The sequence below is a fragment of the Balaenoptera musculus genome, chromosome 12 (assembly GCF_009873245.2).
Source record: "Balaenoptera musculus isolate JJ_BM4_2016_0621 chromosome 12, mBalMus1.pri.v3, whole genome shotgun sequence".
Taxonomy (NCBI): domain Eukaryota; kingdom Metazoa; phylum Chordata; class Mammalia; order Artiodactyla; family Balaenopteridae; genus Balaenoptera; species Balaenoptera musculus.
Genome location: NC_045796.1, coordinates 9,726,718 through 9,750,979, shown reverse-complemented (window position 1 = coordinate 9,750,979; position 24,262 = coordinate 9,726,718). Strand labels below are relative to the sequence as shown.

The window sequence follows — 24,262 nt, the reverse complement described above, 5'->3', positions numbered from 1 at the left end:
TAAATGCAAGTACCTATGAGTAAAATGCAATCAACAGGAGTGTTTGGGTTTTTAAAATAAATTTATTTATTTATTTTCTTTTTGGCTGCGTTGGGTCTTTGTTGCTGCACGCGGGCTTTCTCTAGTTGTGGCGAGCGGGGGCTACTCTTCGTTGCGGTGCACGGGCTTCTCATTGCGGTGGCTTCTCATTGCGGAGCACAGGCTCTAGGCGCACAGGCTTCAGTAGTCATGGCACGTGGGCTCAGTAGTCGTGGCTCGTGGGCTCTAGAGCACAGGCTCAGTAGTTGTGGCACGTGGGCTCAGTAGTTGTGGCTCGTGGGCTCTAGAGCAAGGCTCAGTAGTTGTGGCATGTGGGCTCAGTAGTTGTGGCTCGTGGGCTCTAGAGCACAGGCTCAGTAGTTGTGGCATGTGGGCTCAGTAGTTGTGGCTCGTGGGCTCTAGAGCACAGGCTCAGTAGTTGTGGCACACGGGCTCTAGAGCGCAGGCTCAGTAGTTGTGGTGCACGGGCTTAGTTGCTCCACGGCATGTGGGATCTTCCTGGACCAGGGATTGAACCTGTGTCCCCTGCATTGGCAGGCGGATGCTTAACCACTGCGCCACCAGGGAAGTCCCCACAGGCGTTTGATATAAAGCGTAACAGGCTGACTTTAAAGTATATCTGGGACTGCCCCCCCACCCACCACTTAAACTTGTGCTTATCTTAATCCTCCCGTTCTGAGTAACGGCAGCCCCCCGTGGGTGAGCCAGTTGCTCCGGACAGAACCTGTGAGTCATCCAGATCCCTATCTTCTCCTCAGTTCCGTCCAATCCACCAGGACGTCCAGACCACTCTACCTCCAGAATATGTCTGAATCCACCGGTCCCCCTGTTGCAGTTGCTACGGCACTAGTCCAGCCACTGCTTCTCTCCCTTGGACCACACGCCACCTCCTAAGTGGCCTCTTGGCTGCCACTCCCGGGCCGTCCCCTTGACCCCAGACAGCGGCCTGACCGAGGCTGCACGGCCTGTGTCCTCTGCCCCGGCTCTTTCTCCAGCCTGTCTCCCCCCATTTCCCGGGCTCACTCTTCTTGAGTGACCCTGACCGGCTCCTGCCTCAGCACCTCTGCCCTGGCTGTGCCCTGTGCCCGCAGTGCTCTTCCCAGACCTCTATCTGGCCACCTTGTCCTCGTTGAGGCCCAACTCGGTGACTTCGGCGAGACGTTCCTGACCACCCTTAGCCAGACCAGCCCGCGGCCTCCGCGCCTCGACTGTCTCTGTTCCCTCGCCTGTTTCCTTGTCTCTGTAGCACGGGCCACTGAAATCACCGTATTTATTTGCTTGCAACCTCTGCTGGGTCCTGAGCACGCCAGCTCCTTGGGGGCAGGACGTTGTAGGTTGCACTGTCCGCCCCACGAAGATATGTTCAAGTCCTAACCCCTCTAACTGAAGGTCACCTTACTTGGAGATAGGGTCTTTGTCGCCATAATTAAGGTGTGAATTAAGATGAGGTCATCCTGAAGTAGGGTGGGCCCTTAATCCTGTAGGACTGGTGTCCTTGTAAGAAGAGGAGACACAGAGACAGGTACTCACAGAGGGGAGAATGTCATGCGAAGACACACACACACAGAGGGGAGATGGCCACGTGAAGACAGGCGGAGACGGAAGTGGTGCTGCCACCAGCCCAGGAAGGCCTGGGGCTCCCAGAAGCGCGAACAGGCGGGACGATCCTCCCTGGAGCCTCCCGAGGGAGCCTGGCCCTGCCCCCAGCTGGATTTTGCAGTTGGTTAATCAAGTGCAAGTTGCTTTAATTCTCCAGCTTGTGGTATTTTGTTCGGCAGCCCCAAGAAACTAATAAGTGTGGTGGTGGGGGGGGTGTTCTCAACAGTGTCTGACATGAGGAGAGGCTCAGGAAACACTGCCAAATGATGAAGAAATGGCCAAAATAGCCAAGAAGATTTTGAAAAAGATCAGGACAGACTTGATCTACCAGACAGTAAATCATACTATAAAGCCTTAACAATGATTTAATAGGCAAAAATCAATAGACTAGAGGAGAGGGCTCAAAACAGACTCATGTAAATAGAGTAATTTAGTTTATTATTAAGGTAACAATTTAAATCATTGGGGGAAAAGGTGGACGCTCAGTAAATGGTGTTTGTGCAACTTGGCACTTCCTTTGTTCAGCCAGATATTTCAGAGCAGGTCCCCCGTGGCTGTCTGGTCAGAAAGGAGAAGGGCTTGCTCCACAGGTCAATGCCGGGTGGTTCCTCTTCCAGGGAGTGAGTTCACGCAGGTGACTGTTCACACAGCTGTCTGTCGCTAGCTAGCTTCTCGCCAGCTTACAGCCTTGTGCCTGCAGGAGCTAGGATCCCTTATAAAACCCCCATAGGTATGGTTTCCGGGGTTCACAGAGGGGCATGCTCAGCTACAAAAGTTGTTGCACTTAAGGAAGCCCCAAGCCTGGTGTCCCCATTGGGGCTTCCTCATTCATGAAGTTCATTTTGACCATAAGCAGTGTTAACTGGTTTATCTGGTGGTTTATGTTTTACCTTTATGGGTTCCCAGGGAACCAGAGCTGGAGAGTCAGAAAAAGGATTTGTTAAGCCCATGTGGACACGAATTAAGTTAGAGCCCTACATTAAATCATATAGAAATTCCAGAGGTACTTAAGAGTTAAATGTAAAGAAATCCCACTTTTAAAGTTTTAGGAAAAAACATAGGAGAAGCTTCCACACTGTAATGGTACAGAAAGCCCTTCTAAGCAAAGCACAAAACTCAGAAGTCATAAAGGAAAAAATAACCTGAGAGATGTAAGAACTGTTTTTTATTGAAGTATAACATATACAGAGAAATGGACAAATCCTAAGTGGACAGTTCTGTGAATTTTCACGAAGTGAACATGTCGTATAACCAGCGTGAAGATCTGGAAACAGCGTTGGTGGCACCCTAGGGCCCCCTGCTCCTCCTTTACCCCGTGTCAGACTGATAGATTTGACTACAGAAACATTTTAAACTCTGGGATATCAAAAGACACCATAAATATAGTTAAAAGACAAGGAGCAGGCTGGAAGGGAACTATGTACAGCCCTTTGCAACATATACAGGGACAAATACAGGACTGGTGATCATCGTATGCTATAAAAACACGCCTACAGATCACGAAGAAGAAGGACCAACCATTCAACAGAAAAATTGGCAAAAGCCATACTTAGTAATTCTCGAGAGGAAAAATACAAATGGCCCAGGCAGTGGAGCCAACACTGCCAGCTCTGCTGAGCGCCGTCATCCGTGTTAGACGGATGAGTGCTTTTCTCTCTCTTGCTCCGCTTCTCTTGCCTTCTCCCTCCTGAGATTCAGTGGAAGCCCCGGGTGACAGATAATGTACTTCCTCAGGATCACCCCTCCCCCCTGGTCTGCAGCTGTGCCCTCATACCTGTCCGTCCCCTTAGGCTCACCCCTCTCCCAGCAGATGTTTGGTTTTCATGACTGGCTCCCCAGGTCAGCCCCGTGGGCTCCCAGGCAAGCCCAGATTTAACTTGTCCTCTGGGGACACACCTGCCCAGGTTCCAGCCCAGCTCAGTGCTGGGAACGTCAGGGCAGGGCTCAGGTGCTTGGGACATGAACAACAGCTGTGGCAGGGCCAGGAGTGGCAGGAAGTAGGACAGGGCCGCCATGGCCAGAGGTTGGGGCTGGTGAGAGGTATGGCACCTGTCAAAAAAAGCCAGGGTTGGGGAGGACAGAATTGGCCCCCTGGAAGGAGTGTGGGACAGGCTTCAGAGGCATTCTGTAAAGGCAAACTTCCCCAGAGAGGGGCTCCCCAAACGAAAGGATTTTGTGGCAGATGACTGGGGGAGTCTGGACACGGTGACCCCTTGGAGAGGTCCAGCGTGAGTTAGCATATGAAAGACGGCCAGGCCCTGCAGTAAGTCCACCTACTGAGACAGCCCTGCCTTCCCCAGACACCTTTGACCTTTAGTTCACAGAACATACACCAACACCTGATGGTGACCAGTGTCCCTAGGGTACACTTGGGGAATCCCTGCTGTGAAGGGATGAAGATTCTAAGGCCAGGTTCTGAGCCAGCCACAGGCTTCTCTGTTTGCGAGACTAGAACTAATTCCAGGTGCAGAAAGCCTTTGGCTGGAGGGTAATTTGGAGGAGGCAGTTTCCAAATCAACAAAACAGTGTAACTAGGTTCATTTGAGAAGGTTTCTCCCGCCCTTTTGTTAAAAAAAACAAAGAAACTGTGATCGTTTCCCGTTGATGTTGGGTGGGGCCTCTGTGAGTAAGCAGGTGTGTTTAGTTTATAGACATATATGGAGAAAGAGGCCACACCTGTCACAAACTACACCCCTAGATATTACCTACGTGTGGGGTGTCGGTAATAAAGCGATAATAACGTGTCTGCGCTGAGCTGAACTTCCCTTGTCTTCCCTGGACCTGTGTGCTCCCGAGTTTGTCAGAGGTCCCCAAAGAGCGTGACTGCAGTGCTGTGACAGTTTCTGAGCATCTAACACAGGTGAACAAACTGCTCTGTCAGATCCCTAATGAATCTGACCGAACAAAAAAATTTTTAAACCAGAGAAGCCTAGGAAATGAATTATCGACTGTTGTCTGGATTCTGGATTAAAATATAGAGTAGTAATCGACCTTGGGGAGATTGATCAACTCTCACCCCAGCCTCCTGGAACTGTGTCCCGACCTCACCTTCATGCACCCCCCCAAACCCGGCGGCCTTGCTGGAGGCGGGGTCATTGTCTGTGTTCCTCAGCGCCGCTCCCCCGCAGGTCCCTATCCCTCCCTGGAAGACTGCCTGCCTCTCGGCCAGGCTCCCATTCATGGAGGGCTGGGCTCCTGGCTCGCCCAGCCCTTCCGCCACCTCTCCTGTCCCATCCTAGGCATGGTCGTGCCCATTAGCTGCTCTCACCTCCTCACTGCCAAGTCTTTCCTTCCATCCCCCTTCACGCCACTGGCCTTCTCATCACCAGTCATTATACCGCCCTGGAAGTTCAGCATCAAGCATCCTCTCTGCTACCTTCTGCCCTGCTAACCCGCGCAGGACCCCTACTCAGACCTTGAGTCTGAGGCCCCCGAACCTTCCCAGCACCTTCCCTGCCCTCACATCCTCTCTTGCCTCCTTGTCCTGCTTCAGTTCCCATCCATGGTGATCATTCCTCTTGCACACGCTCTCCCCTCTTTCAACCACTCTCTCCTTCACACTTGCCAGGCAAAACCCCTGGCCCTGCGTTAGTCCTCTCCCCCCACTACGTGCACACCCTCATGTTGCTGGACGCAGCTGGAGAAAAACCCGACCACACTGATTTGTCTGTCGCAGCTTCCTAAGGGTTTCCAGTGCTGGTTCGGTCGCCTCGTTGCATTTGCCTAGCCAGGTTTCTCTTCCGCCCTCCGGGATGACTGTTTCTCATCTCAGGCCTTCAACACCTTGTCCCTCTCCGCTAATGATTTCACTCCCTGTTTCACTGAGAGAATGCAAGTAATTAAAGCAGAACTCTGACAGACCCCGTCACCTCCCCTGCCTGCCCCGTGCCGGTGGCACCGCCTCCCTCCGTTAGGGCACGTGACCCCTGTGCTCCTGTTCTTCCTCCTCTGCGCTGGTCCTGTCCCCTCTCACCTCTGAAGACTCTGCTCCCCGCGTCCTCCCTTCCCTTCCTAGCTGGATGCTTTCCACCGTTGCACCAACAGACGGTTCATGTTTAGAAACACCCTCACTCGACCCCAACCCCCCGCCTCCTTTCTCTGTTCCGTTCCCCCATGTGAAGGCGCTGTCTCCGCTCTCCCTCCTCCTACTCTCCGTGACACAGTTTCCGGCAGGCTCTGGTGCTCGCCCGTTGGTACTCTGAAGCCCTTCATCAGAGTCACCAGAGATGGCTGCCTTGCCGAACCCCACGCAGGCCTGCCCGTCGCATCACCCAGGTGATCACACCTGCTTCCTGAAGGATGCTTCTCCTGCTGGTCGTATCCCTGCCTCGCTGCTGCTTCCCCCAGTGCCTGGAGCAGCACCTGGCACACAGTAGGCATCTAGCATCCTTGTTGAGTGATGGGATTGAAGTGGGAAAGGGTGTGACTTTCCCCTTCTCTCCCCCTCCCTCCCTGCACCTCGTGTAGCATTAGAAGGTGTATATGGATCACGTGACATGGTTTCTAAAGGTAAGGGTGTATGTGTGTGTGTGTGTGTGTGTACATGCATGGAAACAGGGCTTCTCGGTGAGGGACGAGGCACTCCAGTGGGGTTGTAGCAGGGCTGGGAGGGGCACTCAGGTAGAGTAAGGAAGTACTTCTTCCTGAGTAAGGAAGAAAAGAGGGGAAAATACTCAGGAACTGGCTTGGCTGGTCAGTTAGAGAAGAAACTGGGCAAGTAGCTGGGAGTGGAACCTTCAGCACCCGGCCCAGGCCTTGGGTCTAATTTGTTAGTCAAGGGAAGCACACGGAAGGGTTTGCTATAGGAGGGAGTGGCACGTCGGGACTTGCCCCGGTGGGGGGAGTCACTTGTGGGGACCGGGGAGGGGGACAGAAGGCCCAGCAGTGAGGTCTGTGGTCAGCCCGTGAACTCTGCCCTGAAGGATCTACCTGTCCCCCATGCCTAAAGATAGCTTGCACGCATTTGTGGAAAAGGGGGTAAAGGATGCTCATTCTTGTTCTCTGTTGGGTGGGAGGCCCTGCAGGTGCCCTGACCCAGCCCATGCTGCCGGCGTAAGCACTGCTGACCAGGACTTCTGCCGCCCCCGTCTCCTGGCTCCATCAGAAGCCTAGTCAGCACTGTGGCAGTATTTTTTAAAGGCCCGGATCCCTTCTTTTTAGGGAAAAAAAGACTCAACTCTAAAGGCTCAGTGTCCAGCCCAGCGCTCAAGCCCTCTTGTCCGAGGAGCCGGCCTCCTCTTCCAGGCTGGTCACCTCAGCCACTGCTGACCTTGGTGCAGGGAGGGGAGTTTATCCAGCTGCTTCTCCAGCTGTGGCCACAGGAGACCATACATTGTCCTCTTACTTCCTCTGGCTGGGTGGCGCACGTATGCACAGCTTTGCTGGGAGACAGTGCTTCTGCTTAGGTCGTGGTTTTGGGGTGCACTCCCCAACCTGCCCTTCACGTGGCTTGGACTTTTGGGAGAGGGAGAGGTGGTGGGGAGAGCTGGAAGGTTTCTCAGCGGGGCTGGTGTGTCTGCCCAGTTGGCTTTTGTCTGGGCTCTCAAGCTTCTGTTTCAGGCTGGTGTTTTGATTTCCACGTTGCTTAGCAACCCTCCAGCAGCCTCCATCCACCCGCCCTCCTGCCCGAGGAAAACCAGTGTCTTTCTGGAGAGCTGCTTTAGCTCCCAACTGATAACTCTGGAAGGAACAGCCACAAGCCAGTCTGAGCTGAGCTCAGAATTAGCACGTGAAGAAGTCGTTGACCTTGATCTTGATGATTCTGTCCTCTTGAGACCATGAAATAGAAGAAGCTGGTGTAACGTGGGGCACAAGAACGCAGCCACAAATGGTACCTCAGTCTTGGGCCGTCTGCGTTGTTAAATTGACCTACTTATTTTTCTGACCTGTGGGCTGGGCTTTGATGGAATTTCCTTAAGGTGTGTTACTGTGGAAAATATTATGGAAGAAAGAAGCACGCATGGTTGGTTTGATTACTGATCCAGACTGCTGGCCTGCTGACCAGGAACACGGCCTGCTTGGCCTGGAGTAGAGCAGACTCTCGCTACAGCCTGTGGCTCCCACAAGACCTGCCCCGGCCCCAGCTCTGTCTGATGACAGAGGTCTGTCCTGAGAACCAGAATCCCGGGCCAGCTTTGTTCTGCTTTGGGGCAAACCCTGTTCCCCCTGCAGTGGAGCCCTTTCTCTTCCACTCCCCTTGGCCCACTGGACCCGGGGCGGGGGGGATGCGTGTCCCCCCAGGCTCCTCTTTGCCACCTCCAGGCCATCCTCCTTCCCTCCACCATAAAAGCAGTCAAGGAGGAATATCATGTCCAGCGCCCACCAGGAGGTCTTCCTAGGCCCATCTAAGCATCCAAACTGTCAGCGCCCCACTTGGCATCCAGGACAGGAACCAGAGCTCGCTGGCGGGCTGCACGGAGCCTTCTTCTCTGGAGTCATCTCACAGCAGCCCTGTAAGGTCACTCACGGGGTGTGGGCGCTAGGGAGGTGTGGGCGCCAGGGCGGCGTGGGTACCTGGGCTGTCTTGCTGAGAAGCCTCACGCCCCGATAGGATCCAGTGTCGGTGGTCAGCTGAGCTTCCAGGTTCCCTCAAAGGACAGCTCCACCCAAGGGTCCCTGTGGCCTCATCGTTGTTCGGGTCGCCTGTGGTTCCTCCCGGTCCAATGCCTGCTACCAGACAGGTCTATTTTTATCATAAGCCATCTCGTCTAGTATTGTAGACGAGGTTTATCAGGTCACCAGGGAAATAGGACTTGGAGGTTAATCTAGGGTCAAACTCTCTTGCAGGCTCTGTTGAGCCTTTGTCCATGCACACCAAGGAACCACGTTGCCCCCTGGCCCTCCTTGAAATCGCCTGGTTCCTTGACGATTTTACCTTCTTCTCTGTCGGCCCAGACACTCCATGCGCCCTCTGTGTCAGACGTACCACTTTTCATCTTCCACCTTCATCTTTCCAGCTCATCCCTCACTTCCCCAATTCCAACCACCTTGACCCCGCTGGGACTGCAGTCCCGTGAATCTGCCACCACTTTAAAAATTTTTTTTACATATACATGCATTCTTTTTCATATTCTTTTCCACTATGGTTTATCATAGGATATCGAATATAGTTCCCTGTGCTATACAGTAGGACCTTGTTGTTTAACCATTCTCTATATAATAGTTGGCATCTGCTAACCCCAAACTCCCAATCCACCATCCATGTTGCTGAAAATGACATTATTTCATTCTTTTTTATGGCTGAGTAGTATTCCATTTGTGTGTGTGTGTGTGTGTGTGTGTGTGTGTGTGTACCACATCTTTATCCACTCATCTGTCGATGGACACTTAGGTTGCTTCCATGTCTTGGCTATCGCGAACAGTGCTGCTGTGAACATTGGGGTGCATGTATCTTTTCAAATTAGAGTTTTGTCTGGATATACGCCCAGGAGTGGGATCGCTGGATCATATGGTAGCTCTATTTTTAGCCTTTTGAGGAACCGCCACACTGTTTTCCATAGTGGCTGCACCAACTTACATTCCCATCAACAGTGCAGGAGGTGAAACTGCCACCTCTTCCAGTCACTTCCCGACCCCCATGCCTCTCCTCCCTCTGCACCCCTTCACACACCACCCCTGCCCCTCTCCTCCCACCCCTGCCCCTCTCTTGCTCGCTACTACTCTCCTGGTAAACCACTGGGTAGGTCCTCCTCTCCTCGCCTGTACCTGCCTCTGTGTGGCTGGAAGTTTCTGGAGGCAACCCACCACCACACCGACGGGTCTCATTGCCCCTTCAGGGTCCCCAGGCCCTTCAGTGATGCTCCTGTATCCCCTTCCCCCTCCCGCCTCCCCAGGCAGCTCCTCCACACCTCCCCCTGCAGCTCTGCCTCACCTCTGCCTCCTCGCTTCGAGCTGACGGGTTGCTTCTCATTTCACTGAGAAAACTGAAGCAACGAGGAGAGAATTTCCACCCACTGCCTGCGCCGTGCCCACCCACCCACCATATCTGTCCCTGTGTCCTCCTCCTCTCCTGTTGCGTGGATGGACTCTGTGTTAAGGCAGCCCCCATTCACACGTCGGGTCCATGACCCAGTCCAGGGCACTGCTGGCGGGTCCCCTCTCTCTCCTACTCCAGCAGTTTTTACCTCCCTTGGATCAGTTCTACCAGCGTGCAAACCTTAGGGAAATCTTTAAACCCCACTTCCTGCTCTACAGCCTCCCATTTGTACACACACACACACACACACACACACACACACACACACACACGAGTTCCTCAAGGAATTGTCTCTACTCACGGTCTCTGTTTTTTCTCTTCCTCTCCATTCAGGTTTTTGTCCCTCAACTTTCTGGAAACTGCCCTTTCCTGGCTCACCTGTGTGTACCTGGAGTGATGAATGCTCAGTCCTGGTGGGACAGGACTCAGGACAGCATCCAACCTCACTGACCCTTTGTGCCTCCTGTCAGCACTCTCCTCCGGGCTCCTGACACCACGCACTGCTGGCTTTTCTTATATCTTTTTGGCTTCTTCTTTTTCTTCTTTTTTTTTTTTAAATACAACTGATTTTTTTTTTAATTTATTTATTTAATTAATTTATTTTTGTCTGCGTTGGGTCTTCGTTGCTGCGCGCGGGCTTTCTCTGGTTGCAGCGAGTGGGGGCTACTCTTCATTGTGGTATGTGCACTTCTCATTGCGGTGGCTTCTCTTGTTGCGGAGCATGGGCTGTAGGCGTGCGGGCTTCAGTAGTTGTGGCCCGCAGGCTTCAGTACTTGTGACACGCAGGCTCAGTAGTTGTGGCGCACGGGCCCAGCTGCTCCGCGGCATGTGGGATCTTCCCGGACCAGGGCTCGAACCCGTGTCCCCTGCATTGGCAGGCGGATTCTTAACCATGCGTCACCAGGGAAGCCCCTTTTTGGCTTCTTCTCCTCCGTCTCCCCAGCCTTTAAACACGCTGTCCCCTCCACGCACTCCCCAGACCATCTCCCCCACTCTCATGATTTTAAGTACCTTCTGTTTGCTGGGGGCATCCAGTTTGTATCTTCAGCCGATGCCTCTGTGTAAGTCCAGATGGCATAACTCCGTCCTCGAAATCTGGGGCCTGTCTGAACTGAGCTCCCAGTGCCTTTCCGAGACCTGGCCCGTCCGTCTTCACAGACACCGGGGGTCATGGCCACGCCATCCTGTCAGTTGTTCGGGAGCAGGACTTGGCATCATCCTTGAACCCTGTCTTTCTCTCATGTCCCGCATCCGGTCTGTCCACAGGTCCTTCTCGTTCTGCCTTCAAAATATCTGCAGATATTTGATGATGTTAAGGAATTATGGTTACTTTTTTTTTTTTTTTTTTTAGATTTGATCATGGTATTGTGCTCCCTTTTTAAAAAGAACCCTTATCTTTTAGAAATTCGTACAGAAATATTTATAGATAAAATGACGTGAAGTCTGGGATTTACTTGGAATAATCTCGGGCAGTGGTTCTCACCCAGAGGGCTTGTGAAAACACAGATTTCTGGGTCTTAAGGCCAGAGTTTCTGATTCAGCAGGGCTGGGATGGGGTCCCATAGTTTCTATTCCTGACGCTGGTTGATGCATATTGTCTGAGGCCCACATGAGGAGACTGATCTGAGGTGTAGGAGAGTGGGTGACGGGTGTGAAGGAAGTAAGGTTGGGCGTGAATTGATAACAGTCGGAGCTGTTGGATACATAGGGTTTATTACACCAGTCTGCTTTTCTTTGGAAGTTTCAATAATAGAAAAGAGCGTGTGGGTGCGTGCACGTGCGCGTGTTACCGGCATTTGACCGTTTCCCAGCACCTCCCGTCCTACCACCCTGGTCCAAGCATCCTCTCTTGCCTCGACCGTTGTAGGGCCTCCTAACTGGTCTCCTTGCCTTTCCTTTGCCCCTCTAGGATCTGTTTTCAACAGGACAGCCAGAGTGATCCTCAAAACCCTGCAATGCTTCCCTCTCACTCAGAGTGAAACCCCAAGTCTCTTTATCACCTAGAAAGCACTTTGCAATGTGTCCCCGACTCCATTTCCTCTATCAGACACGCTGACCTCGCTAACCCTTGCATATGCCAAGAATGCTTCCGCCTCAGGACCTTTGCATGTGCTCTTCTGGACCTTCAAAGGTCGCCCCTGCAGTGAGAGGCCTTGTCGGACCCCACTGTGTAAAAGGTCACACTGCCCCCACTTCCTACCCCTCTTCCCTGCTCACTTCTTCTCCTTAGCTCACGTCACTGTCTGTGTTGTGCTACTGATCTGATCTGTCCCCCTTGGCAGGAAGCTTGTGTGGTTCCTGGCACCGAGTAGGTGCTGCCGCTCTACCACCTTTGTGGCAGCCTCATCAGTGCCATGGCTCCCGGCTCCCAGCCCCACCGGGTTGGCCTCCAGTGTCATCACTCATCCGTTCATGACATGTGTCCCTTCTTTGCCACTGCCCAGTGTCTGCCTCGGCTGACTCCGGTGTAGGTGGGTTTGGGTCTGTTTGGATCCCTGCTGGGTCCCTGTGCCTGGGACAGTGCTGGCCGCATTTGGCTCTCAGATACACGCCCACTGAATGAACGGCTGAATCCCTGGGCAAGAGGTGGACGAGGACGAGGCGGGGAGTATAAACGAGAGGACTTTCTGGAAAGTTATGGCCAATGGGTGAGGAGGGGGCGGGGTGTGGGCGGGGGAAGCGAAAACATTCTCACATGGAAAAACCTACCGGAAATGCAAAAAAAGTGTGGAAGACAGGCATAGTCTATTTTTGAGACATTAAGTAAGGAAGGACAGAAGTTGCCAACGGGCAGATCAAATACGGTCTGCAGAGGTGTGCAGCCCACACGATGCTTAAAATAAATCTGGATTGGTTGCCAACACTGAAAAATCAGAAGTATCCTACTTCTCTTGAAAAACTGGAGGCTTGCTGGCACCGGGCTGGCCTGTCCTCCTGGGGTAAAAGGGTGGGAACGGACCGTGTGCCCCCATCAGAAGGGGCATGTGTCCTCTGGTCACCCATGGCCCCTCCGGCAGCTTCATTCATTCATTACCTGCCTGAGGCTCGTACGTATTTGATTTGTGAGCTCCCTTTTGAAGAGCAAAATGGATTTCTTCTTCCTTCGACACTAAGTGAGGAAATAGTTACTTGGGGCAGGCGGCATGTTGGGCAGTTTCGGAACAGGCTGCCCGGGAGGCCAGGCCTCCGGGAGTGCTGGAGGTGGGGCTGTGAGGGCCGCGAGGGGGCCTGCGTCACAGGGATGGGACGCATCCTGCTTCCACATTGCAGGGGTCAGATGGGGCCTCGGAGAGGAGGGCGTGGAGAAAAGGAGAGACGGTTTGCCGGGAGTCCGGGCTTTTAAGAGGGCTGGCTCACCAGAGGAAAAGGGTACCACGTCTTATGGGTTCAGCCGTGTCCCCCAAAAGGATCCATGGAAGTCCTAACTTCCGGTACCCCGGCATGTGACCTTATTTGGAAATAGGGTCATTGCAGGTGTAATTAGTTAGGTTGAATTGAGTTCATCCTGGAGGGGGGCCCCAAATCCAGTGTGATGGGTGCCCTTACAAGAGGAGAGAGACACAGAGCCACACAGGGAGAAGACAGCCACGTGACGATGCAGGCAGGGGTTGGAGTGACGCAGCTGCAGACCGAGGAAGGCCAAGATTGATGACCACCGCCACAAGCCAGGACAAGGTGGGAGGACCCTCCCCTGGGGCCTTCAGAGGGAGTGTGGCCCGCTGACACCTTGCTTCCAGACTTCCAGGCTCCAGAACCGAGAGCTGAGAAAGTTTCGACGTTTTAGGCCACCTGGTTTGTTTACCACCAGTCTGTTTGTGCTGGAGCAAAAGCATCTTCTCCCAGGACTGTCACGTGCACTAAGGTCGTGACCTGCTGTGAGTTACCACATGTGAATGTCGGGGATAATGGTGTTGATTATATATTCAGGAGTCAATCATTTACAGGATTCGAATGGGACAAAGTGGCCTGGTGGCGTTGTGCTTGTTTGTTTTTAAAATAGGATGAAAAGTCTTTTTTGTTTGTGTTTGTTTAATTTTCCCGGCGCGGGGGCGGGGGACATGGTGTGTGGGCTTGTCCTCTGTGATCCAGCAGGGCAGGGGGTCAGTCTGTTTCCACGGCTTCTCCTGAAGCGCTGTTCCCACCTGTGAAGTGTGGATTTGACCACGTTACTTTGGCTGGCAGTTTCCCAGGGTTTTGTTTATTCGGTCGGGACTATTTGCAGAGGTGCATGAATGCACAAAGACCGCCTTGTTTTAGGGTCAGCACAGTGAGACCCAGATGATACTCCGGCTTCAGGGTTCTGTTCAAAGGCTTTGTAAAGCTCTGAGGGTTAAAATATGACTTTTTCATGTCAGAATTATTCTCTTGCATTGAGCAACTTGTCCACCGAGGTGAGGACCAGGAGCTTCCTGTTTACCTCTCCCTGGTTAGACTGGGAGACACCATGTGTGGCCCTGAACAGGGCCTGCAGGGGGCAGTTCGCTTCCACCTGGGGGGTTGCGATTTCACAGGCTTTACCTGTCCTAGAGCTTCACCTGCCCTAGAGCGGGGAGCAGGCCACTTCCAGGAGGGCTCCATGGCACAGGACACAGGGCCCGTCCCTTAATGGCGGGTTTGTCACCACCCTGGGCGGTGCTCGGGGATGGAGAGGGTGCCGTGTCCTCATTATCATCAGTGTGGGAGCTAAAGACCCGTGGGCTCCAGGAACTGGGTTGTATCCATCTGGGGCCCCTCGGAGGTCCACATCCTAATCCCCAGTTCCTGTGAATGTTATCACACGTGGCAGAAGGGACTTTGCAGATGTGATTAAGTTAAGGGCCTTGAGATGGGAGATTGTTTGGGGTTATCTGGGGGCCCAGTGTACTCACAACGGTCCTTAACAGATAGAAGAGGGAGGCAGGAGAAGGAGAGAGAATGAGGTATGAAGATGGAAGCAGAGATGGGAGTGATGCGATTGCTGGCTTCGGAGAGTGAGGAAGCAGCCAGGAGCCAAGGAATGCAGGCGACTCTAGAAGCTGGAAAAGGCAGGGAAATGGCTTCTTTTCTAGAGCCTCCAGAAGCAACCCCATCCTTCTGACACCTTGATTTTAACCTGGTGAAACCCATTTCAGAGACTTCGGACAAGCAGAATTATAAGATCACAAATTTGTGTTGCCTTGGGCCACTGAGTATGTGGTCGGTCGTTTGTTACCGCAGCGGTGGAGACTAATACATCATTCCACCACCTCCCAGCTGCCCCACATCCTCTGAGGCAAGTCGATGGAGTCGGCAGGGCTATGGTAGTTACCTTCAGGTTATTCTTCTCCCTGATCCCCCCCACCAAAAAAAAAAAAGCCTAATCAATTAGAAAAATTCACATGACTGTTGCAGGAAAATGTCATTTATTAAACTGGTTCTTAACCATATAACTTAACCATGTAACTCCTTGGAGATTCTGATGAAAATTATGGATCCTAGCCTCATAAAAATATACATCAAAATTTTTGCATACAATTTTAGAGATCATACAGATTCCCCCACAAGCTATCTGTGAAGCTCTGGTATCTGCCCAGGCCTTCCTCTATCTCCCCAGATGGAGAGCCCTTGTATTATTGGATTGGCCAAAAAGTCCGTTAGGGTTTTTCCATAAGATGTTATGGAAAAACCCGAACGGACTTTTTGGCCAACTCAATAGATGAATTCAGTTGAGGCTGAGTAACTGCTTCCCTAGTAAGTCTCCCTAGTGGTATTTGCCAGGTCCTTATTTGAGGATTCATCCATGTTTATGTTTTGTTCTGTGCATTTAGAAACATTCTTCTGAGAAAGGGGTACAAAGGCCTGGCCCCTGTAACAGCCAACGGCATCTCCAATGGCGTCTGTGGCATCATCGTCAAGGTCAAGGGCTCCCTGCTTCTAACAGTCTTTCTCTCTGTCAGTTTTTTCTTCCTTCACTTTTGCACCAGGCTGGGTCTCGCCCTGGGCGTTTCCAGTAACTGCTGAAGACCCAGGGCCTCTGTTCATCAGCCTGCCTTGGGATTCACTGGCCACAGGCCTCCTGCTCAGCCCCCATGTGTTAGCTGGTCCCTGGGGGCAGGTGGGCACTTGAACGAAGCAGCCTCCAGTGGACGGTACTTAAGAAGGAAGGTCCTCCCCATCAGGGAGCGATGACTCACTGCTGTTTCTGAGCATATGGACTGGGGCGCAGAGGGACGGGGCCGGCCCGCAGCACCTGCCCCTGGCTCGAACCCTCACACCTCTGCCATCTGGGGACTCCCCTCTTCCTCTCCAGCCTGCAGGCAGCTGTCGGAGCTTCCAGAGAGCGAGCTTTTGGTGGGAAGGTCTAAGTTACTGCAGCTCAGTGATTTGCTGATCCTCAAACCTTCACAAATATTACTTGGGGCAGAGCTATTGTCTCTGCGTGTTCTTTTCCGAGTGGGTGGGAGCTGCATTGGAAGCTGCAGTGAATGAACTCCAACAGGAGGCTCGGCTGATGCGGTCTGTGCTGTGTTTCTTCCCCAGCTCCAGAAGAAAAGGAGGTCATTAAAGGCCAGTATGGAAAGCTCACTGATGCTTATGGTTGCCTGGGGGAGCTCAGGTTGAAGTCTGGTGAGTACCCGCTCCGAGGGGCAGCAGCTGTCAGACCCCCCTGGCTAGATAGATTTCTGGTGCCGGGCGGAGCCTCTCTTATGTTAGTGTGGAAAGACTGTGGGATTTAGGCGTTTTATTTTAACTGTTACCATCTTGTAAAATGTTTCTTTTGCTGAGCCAGCTCCTCCGGGCTGGGGAGGAGGTCCAGGTGAGCGCAGAGGTGACCTCCTGGTCCTCACCTGCCATTGCTGCCTCCTGCCCTGGATGCAGAGGAAGCGCACCTTCATCGTGCGCCCACCAGGATCTAAGGTTTTCCAGCCTGGTCTGGAGGTGGAGGGGTCAACCCAGGGGCTTGTTTGTTGTTTACAAGAGATCTGTGTTCCAGATGGGGTGGAGGTCAGAGGCCCGGAGCCCCTGGACTTGCTGGGTGTGTCTTGAGGGAGAGGAGCTGGGGCGGGGCGTTGTTGGCAAGGAGAGAAAGGCCACCAGCACCTGACTGTCGGGCACCAAGGGTGGGTGTGAGCGAGAGCAAGGGAAGGAGCTTCAGAACTGGGCTGCGTCGTGTGACTCGAAGGGGCCGAGAATTACAGGAGCAGGTGGACATCCTTCTCGGCGTGACACTCGAGGGGCTGAGCCGTAGGCTGGGGTGGGGTGTCACCGCCTCCGTGTTGGGGCCACTGGGTCACCTCTGTGCTCCCGGACCTCTTGGGAGCCCTGGTGCACTTCTGGGTCTGCAGCCGCCGTGTCCTTCCTCCCCTAGGCAGCTGCCTAATTTACAGCTGAGTGTCTCCGAGGACTTACGGGGCCAAGAGCAGAGCAGGCTGTGCGTTTACCAAACGCAGGCTCTTCCCAAGCTGAGCACGAGCATCTCCACATCCATGGAGCGGCTGTTTCCCTGGATTGAGGGTTTTGAAAGCTGACAGAACAGCCCTGTTGTTTGCCATCACTCTTCCGGTCTTTTCTTTAGTGGGATGGTTTTTTTCTGAACTGTGATGATGACATTCATCATCTCCCAACAGTGTTTAGGAAAAGCATTCAGTACCCGCATGACAAAATGGAATTATTAAATGCCTATTTTGTGCCAATGGCTAAGTATACATTAGATTCTTTAATCCTAAAAACAAGTCAGTGTGATACGGTATCTTTATCCTCGTTTTCAGTAAAGGAAACAGACTCAGAGGCTAAAAGAAACTTGCCTAAGAGGCTTAGGTAGGATTCAGACCTGGATCTAGCTGCCTCCAGACCCTTGCTTTTTTCATGAAGATGTGCTGCCTGCCAAGGGTTTCTATAGGTTTTTTCCCCTGCAGCATTTTTTTTTCTGAGGTTATGAAAAATTCCTGTGGCCTTTCCTCAGTCATGAGGATATGAGGGTGACAGCTAACCTTACATGGTGCTCACTCTGTGCTAGCACCGTTTTAAGTGTTTTAATTTATTAACTCAGCTCTCCCAGCAACCTATGAGGTAGGGACTGTTACTGGCGGAGAGCTGAAGACTTGTATTTCATCTGTTCTGTGACACATTTTTCATATTACAACACCTGCACATTCAAGATACGTTACAGTTGTTGGCATCTTAGTTATACTTGGCAACATTCTTCTTGTACATAAATTAATGGTCCATTTCTCATATGTCACTAGCCCAAAGTCGGGCAGTCCTCAAGTGGCGACTGTGTTTTAAACTCTTGCTTTCTGGCTGCAGGGGCTTCCTTCAACCACCAGGCTGTTCTGTCCTGAAAGGAACAGAAAGGCTGAGATTTCAAGGCCAGGAAAGCAGTACCTTCCCCACATCCCAGGGCAAAGCTTTTCTTCCTGGGCTATGATTTGAGATCAGCTCCAGGGAACTGGTCCTAACTGGGAAGGGTGGCAGCACCCAGAGACATTGTCAGAGTGAGCCAAGGTGTCTGTGGGTGTCCAGCTGCAGCAGGCTCTTCCCGGGGCAGGGAGTGGAGAGAGGTGACCAACTCCTAAAGCTGCCCTGGACAAGGCCCTCCTCCCCGCCTGCAGCCCTCCACCCACCTGCCCCCTCCCCTGAGGGGTGAGTGAGCACAACCTCTGGTCTCCGGCCCCCATTTCTGGTGTCCTCTGAATACCTTCAGCCCTGCCCACCAGTGTCACCCTGCAGGGTGGGCTGTGAAGTCTCCCTGAGCATGGTGAGAATGCATTTGACTTTTGGAATGTCAGGATTATTTGGCCTTTCTCAACACATTTCTGAAAGTGCCCAGGGTATCTGAAGGATGGAAGGATTGGGCCTTGTCATCGAGTTTTTCAAATTCCTTTTGGCTACACTGAGGAGTGTTTGGCTTTAACTTGAATTTCTTTTCGCACTGCAAGTCCCCACCCCAGGACTACGGTCTGTTTTGTTTTCTTCCCCACCTGTGGAGGGTGTCAGCAGCACAGAGTGAAATTCCAATTTTCATTTGCTACCGAGACAACCAGTCCGAGTGGGAGTCGGCCGCCCCTTTTGATTTTCTTAGACTGAAGGCCTCTGTACAAAGAGAGAGACTTCCCCTCAGGCTCTTAACTTGGGGCAGTTGTTCAGTTTCAATCTACCTCAGTGAAAATAGCCTTTTATGTTAGAAATTAAGAAACATACACAGGTTCATAGATTTTCATGGAGAGCCAAAGTCCCTCCTTCCTCTCTGAAATGGCAGCAGGAAGGGGGTGGAGCCCCTGCAATAAGCCCCGGAGCTGGGCTTCCTGACACATACACAGTACAAAGCATAGAAAGTGAGAGTATAGTTATGGAAAGAATTTATCCCAGTGATTATAGGGATTTAACTCCCTTTTCACCTAAGCTCTCAAGGCCTCCCTATTTCATAGCCTCAGGGGTTGAAGAAATTGAGGTCTCTAATGAATTGTGTCTCCTGGAGTTGCGCAGTGCACAGCCTGTGAAACTGTACATGCCAGTCCTGTAAACCTTCCGCCAGACAGCCCTCCTCGAATCTAGTTTTGGCTTCTCAACAGACTGACCTGAGTTAATTTAATCTCTAATTTCCTCTAAAAGCAGGAAAACTGCCTCAAGTCTTACATAGTTCTGAAGGGGCTTACCTGAGAGAATGAACATGGACTGAACTTGGGTACTGAGTGTTGGGGGAGGCTGTCCTGAAGGGGGTGGGTCTTTCTGGGAGAACTAGGTGTGTGGCCCAGGCTGAGTGCCTTCAGGTTGGTGACTCCTGGTGGTGGTTAGTCTGCACAGGCCAGCCGAGGGCTGACTTCTCTGGGCAGTCACCGCAGAATGGAACGTCTCTGGAGAGGGAATTTTGAGTCTCTCTGAGCCTTTGAGATTCGGGGAAGGCAGTGTTCTCCAGCAAGTCTTGAAAGGGGATGGCCATCAGTTGTAATAATAATAATTTATTTTAATACTTATACCCAGTGGTGTGCTCTCCACTGTTTGACTTCCAGCTCTCTGGGGGGAAATCCCTGACAGGTGGCGTTTGCCAGTTTCCGTGGTGTAAATGCACCCACCATGGCTGATTTCAGGCCAGTGTGGAATTGGGATGTGATGTGCTCAGCTGGCTCCTCCCGGGAGCTGGTGAAAGCTGTCAGTGCACCGCTGCCTTCACTGCGCTCATCTTCTTGGCAGGGAAGGATAAAGAGGTACTTGAGATGAGCAGGTGGATACAGGTAATTAGAATTCTGAGCTCGTTGGTAAGGGGCAGGGGCGGGAGCTCTGGGCTCCGCTGGCCCCAGCTCATCACTTCACAGCTGGGGAAGCCTAGGCTCCCCAAGTCCCATGCTCACGGATCTGAGAGTATCCTCTACCAGCAGACGAGTAGGTAAGACAGTTTGTAGGCACCCAGGGTTGAGATCAGTACGCACCTGGCCAGGGAGAGAACTCGAGGCCGAGCAAACACAGAGAAAACCCAACACAGAAAATGCCCAGCGTTGCCCCTGAATGAACCACCGTGTCTGCCCCTGACTCATCGTGACTCCAGCGCCCGCCCTTGCCAGCCAGATGATGGACGACAGGTGGCCACAGATGAGACTTGGACCCTGGCACTGCAGGGGTCGGGGTTTCTCCTGGGCAGCTCTGACTTGGAGCTGGGTTTTTTGGGAGAGGATTTCTACATTGATATTGAGGTTTTGGAGGCTTTTTAAAATTGTGGTAAAATATACATAAGATAAAAGTTACCATTTTAAGCAATTTTAAGCGTACAGGTCCGTGGCATGAAGGACATTCACATTGTTGTGCAACCATCACCACCATCCGTCTCTAGAACGTTTTTCATCTTCCCAAACTGAAGCCCTGTCCCCGTGAACAAGTATATACATCGAGGTGGTTGCATTCCGTTGCTCCACGCTGCACACTTAGGCGGCCTCTGCGTGCGGGTGTGACCTCTTCTGGTTGTGGCGTGTCTTTTTGGCCTGTGACCCATTTCTTGCCCTCGCCCCCTCCTCACCTGACTCTGGCCGGCAACCTCTCACCCAGGCATGGTCTCGCTTGGGCCAGAGCGCTGGAACCAGAGTGTTGGAGCTGGAAGGGACGGGGAGCCCATCTGGTGCCCAGAGAGGGCCTGGGACTTGTCTGAGGCCCCAGAGGCCACTGGAGGCGTGCAGAGCCCAGAGCCCCGTCTTCTGAGGCCAAGGCAAGCTTGGCTTTTGTCTTTGCCTTGCTACAAGGTCCTAACTGGTTTCAAGCCCCTGGACTCAGCCTTGACTAATGACTTCTGAGACATCCCCACCCCCGTCCCAGGCCCAGTTTACTTCTGGGCCGTGAGAAAATTGATCCTGGGTTACTGGAAACACAGCTTGGATCCCGTGCTCAAGGTGACGGCAGAGGGGATTTCTCACACGCCTGGGGTGGGCGAGTCCCACCGGCCTCACTTTTACCTCTAGAGACGCCTTTGTGTGGGATCACAGGCCGTGTGGGATCACAGGCTGACACCATCCTCACGGTACCGCCCCCAGCCCCTGTCTCCTGCAGTGCATGAGAGCATGGGGGCTGTTACACAGATGGGTAGACGGGGTGATGCCAGGGCTGGAGTGACCCCTGCCAGGCTGAGCAGGCCGGGCAGGTCCCCCTCCTGGAGGGACGGAGGCCTAGGGCTGTTCTTCTGGGGGTCACAGAGACTGTCCACGGTGCAGGACATGGTTAGATCTGAGAACAGTTTCCAAGTCCTCACCTCCTTCCAGTAATCGGTTTGCCTAAAAATGTCCTGTGATGAGGGGCTGGTTTCTCACCCTCTCTGTTCCATCCACAACCACCCGTCTGCCCTCTTACCTTTCCCCTGCCCGGAATCTCACCGTGGTGAGCCGCTTCAGAAGTAAATGCCTCTAGGATGCCAAACAAAGGGACAGTTCAGAATACTGTCAGCAGTTGAGGAAGTCAGTCACCTCAATGACTAGGTAACGAATTTGTCGACAAGCCAGATGATAGTCAACTGTTTGCTTTCCACAAAATTGAAGAAGTAATTGGGGCATCAGCTGACAGCATTAACAGTAATTTTGTTGATAGATTATTGTGATTTCTTTTTTTTTAACGTGTAGCTCAGAAGGAGTTTGAAGAGTTGAGTGACATTTCTATAATGAGGCCCTTTCTGTTCCCACCTATTTATTAATGTAAACAAGGTCTCTTAGTGTTTACTGCTATAAAAATGGAAAATAGAACTAGAATTGATATAGAATTTATTGATAGTTTCATTCCATCAATAAATAATATTTATCCATGGACTGTAAGTCCCATCCATCCCATTAAGAGAAGCCTTTCCAACAAATCTTTACTTTTTCTATTAAACAATTATTTAACAAAAAATGTTTCGTTTACATCGTTTGACCAATTGTGTACTAAAAATCATTGCAGTGATAACTCAAGCCAGAAGAAACTCTTTTTAGAGACTTGTAGCTTCAGAATCAAATTGCTGTACAATATGATCAGGTGAAGCACAAAATGTTACATTCGGATGAAGTTCTGTGGGGAAAGTGGACTGGAAATGGGACAAAAAAATCCCGTCTGTTAAAGAAGATCTTGTTCATGGATTCCTTTAAGCAATAGCTGATGATGAGTATGAATCACCGTCTAGATTCCACTGGATGCTGGTAAAGAGGCCCACAACAGTTTTATTTTTACATGTCAATATTTAGCACATGCTGGAAAATATATTACTCACAACCATTTAAACTAATAATGAACACTTCTGGTGTCGATTTGAAAATGAGCGAGAGGTGCATTGGTCACCCACAGTTCTTAGAGAGACAACAGCCGAAGTGGTTGAAGGCCGCTGGACCTTATGGCTAGATGGAGCCTGGGCCAAGGTGAGACCCACGTTTGCATCTTGGTCCAACACACACCAACTGTGCACTGGGCGAGTGATTCAGCTCCCCGGGGACAGTCTCTTGTGTAAAATAGCAGCGCTGTTAGGCAGGCTGGCCATACATCTGCAAGGACATGGTTGAGAGCACCGGCTCTGGAACCACACTTGGCTTGAGTAACTTGCCCGGGTGGGATAGCCAGAAAGTGGATTCGAATCCCACCTCCCCGCTGTGCCACCTCGGGCAGGCTACTCACCCTCTCTGTGCCTCTGTCTCCCTTTCTTTGAATGGGGCTAAAGATGGTACCTCCCTAATGGGGGTGCTGGGAGGAAGTTTGTGGAATGGCGCCTGGCGCGCGGTAAGCATCGCCCTGAGGATTAACTGTCACTAAAGCATCTGCTTCCAACGTGCTCCCACATGGTGGCTCTTCTTATTCTTCACCCTCTCCTGAGCCCCTCGTCCCAGGACTCGGGAGCCCGATGCCTTGGCGGTGGCGGCCCCTTCCCTTTGCTCTCATATATTTCGAGAGCCTTTTCACGCCTGAGGCTGCACGCCCGCCCCAAGCCTCCCCCGGGCCACTGCCCTGCGCAGGAAGTGCGTGCTGTCTTCGGAGCACCCTGGAACTCTTGCCAGGGACTTGGTCCCCCGACGCAGAGGCTGTTGAGGAAGTGGTGCTAGAAACCCACTTCACGACTCGGATGGAGAGATGTAAAGTAGAATTTTCCATGCCTCCCCTGGAACCCACCCCCTCCAGAGTCTGATCTTGGGCTCGCAGCCTAGACCACCGGGCTGTCCTCTGGCCACTGCAAGGGGACAGTTCTCTAACTCTGCTTCACCCTGTGCTGAGCCCATCGGAAGAGGCAGATGGGATGCATGGGCACTGGTTCTAGCACAGGCTGGGGGAGTATTTGTATTTGTGAGGCTGAAATTTGAGGATGGCAACCCCACATAAACCCCACCTGTCTTCCAGAAACGACGCCTGTTCTACTTAAGAAACTCAGCCCCCTGACACCTGTCACTGCCACAGCATAACTGCCTTATTCTTGTTGTTTCAAAATGATTTCCTGATCATGTGACTGGAGAGGGGGGATACGAGCCAGTATGGTTGCCTATTGTATGTGACCCCCAACCCCCGGTAGGCCTGGTACGAGTGGTGACCTATTTATCAAATGAAGGGCTCTTTAATAAAAACCAGATGTTACCCGACCCCCAACAGGACTCTTTTTCCCATTCAGTGTGAGGAAGGAGTCTGGCATAGGTGACCAGTGGAATTGGCAGTCTTAGGGGTCTCAGCAAAGTGTCCAGAGATCTAAGAACGCTGACCACCATTGCTCCAGATAATGACCACTGAGCATTTGGAGTAGATCTTGGTGGGATCGGGCCCTTTAAACCTCAGTAGGATGGGAGCAGTGTGCTCTGGACCAGAATCACACCAGCCCCTAAAGGCTAGTTACCCAAGTTATCTCCTGGGCCTTCTCCTGAAAAAGAGGACTATGGGGCAGTGTCCCCACTGTCCCCAGAGTAAAGCATTGCTGTGGCACAGAAAACAGCCACGGATGGTGTGGTGGCGTCCCCGGAGAGGGGTGTGTCCTCCTCCTGGCAGTGGGGTCCGCACTGGTTGGGGTAACCTTTCACCGGGGGAGGGGAGGCTCGAACTGCTCTTTCATTGGCCTATTTAGGAAGTGTTCATCAAACACTCGCCGTATGCAATGCCAGGATGCTGGGATATGACAACCAAACAGAGCCCTGCCCCTAAGGAACCCCCAATCTACTGGGGGACACATGCAGGGAAGGAGGCTGTTAGCTTTGTGTGTGACGAGGGCTACCACTTAGC

The 24,262-nt window shown here is 52.3% G+C and overlaps 1 protein-coding gene across 13 annotated transcripts in view; it reads left to right on the top strand.

The window, feature by feature from the left end:
• Positions 1-24,262, top strand: part of SYNJ2 (synaptojanin 2) — a 99,075-nt gene that overhangs the window by 16,899 nt on the left and 57,914 nt on the right. For 12 of the 13 annotated variants that reach the window (XM_036871727.1, XM_036871735.1, XM_036871731.1 and 9 more), the window contains exon 2: positions 16,112-16,198. The exons of the other annotated variant lie outside the window; for it this stretch is intronic. In XM_036871727.1, the coding sequence (XP_036727622.1) occupies positions 16,112-16,198 (87 nt within the window). The remainder of the gene's footprint in view (positions 1-16,111; positions 16,199-24,262) is intronic. 13 annotated transcript variants of the gene reach the window in all.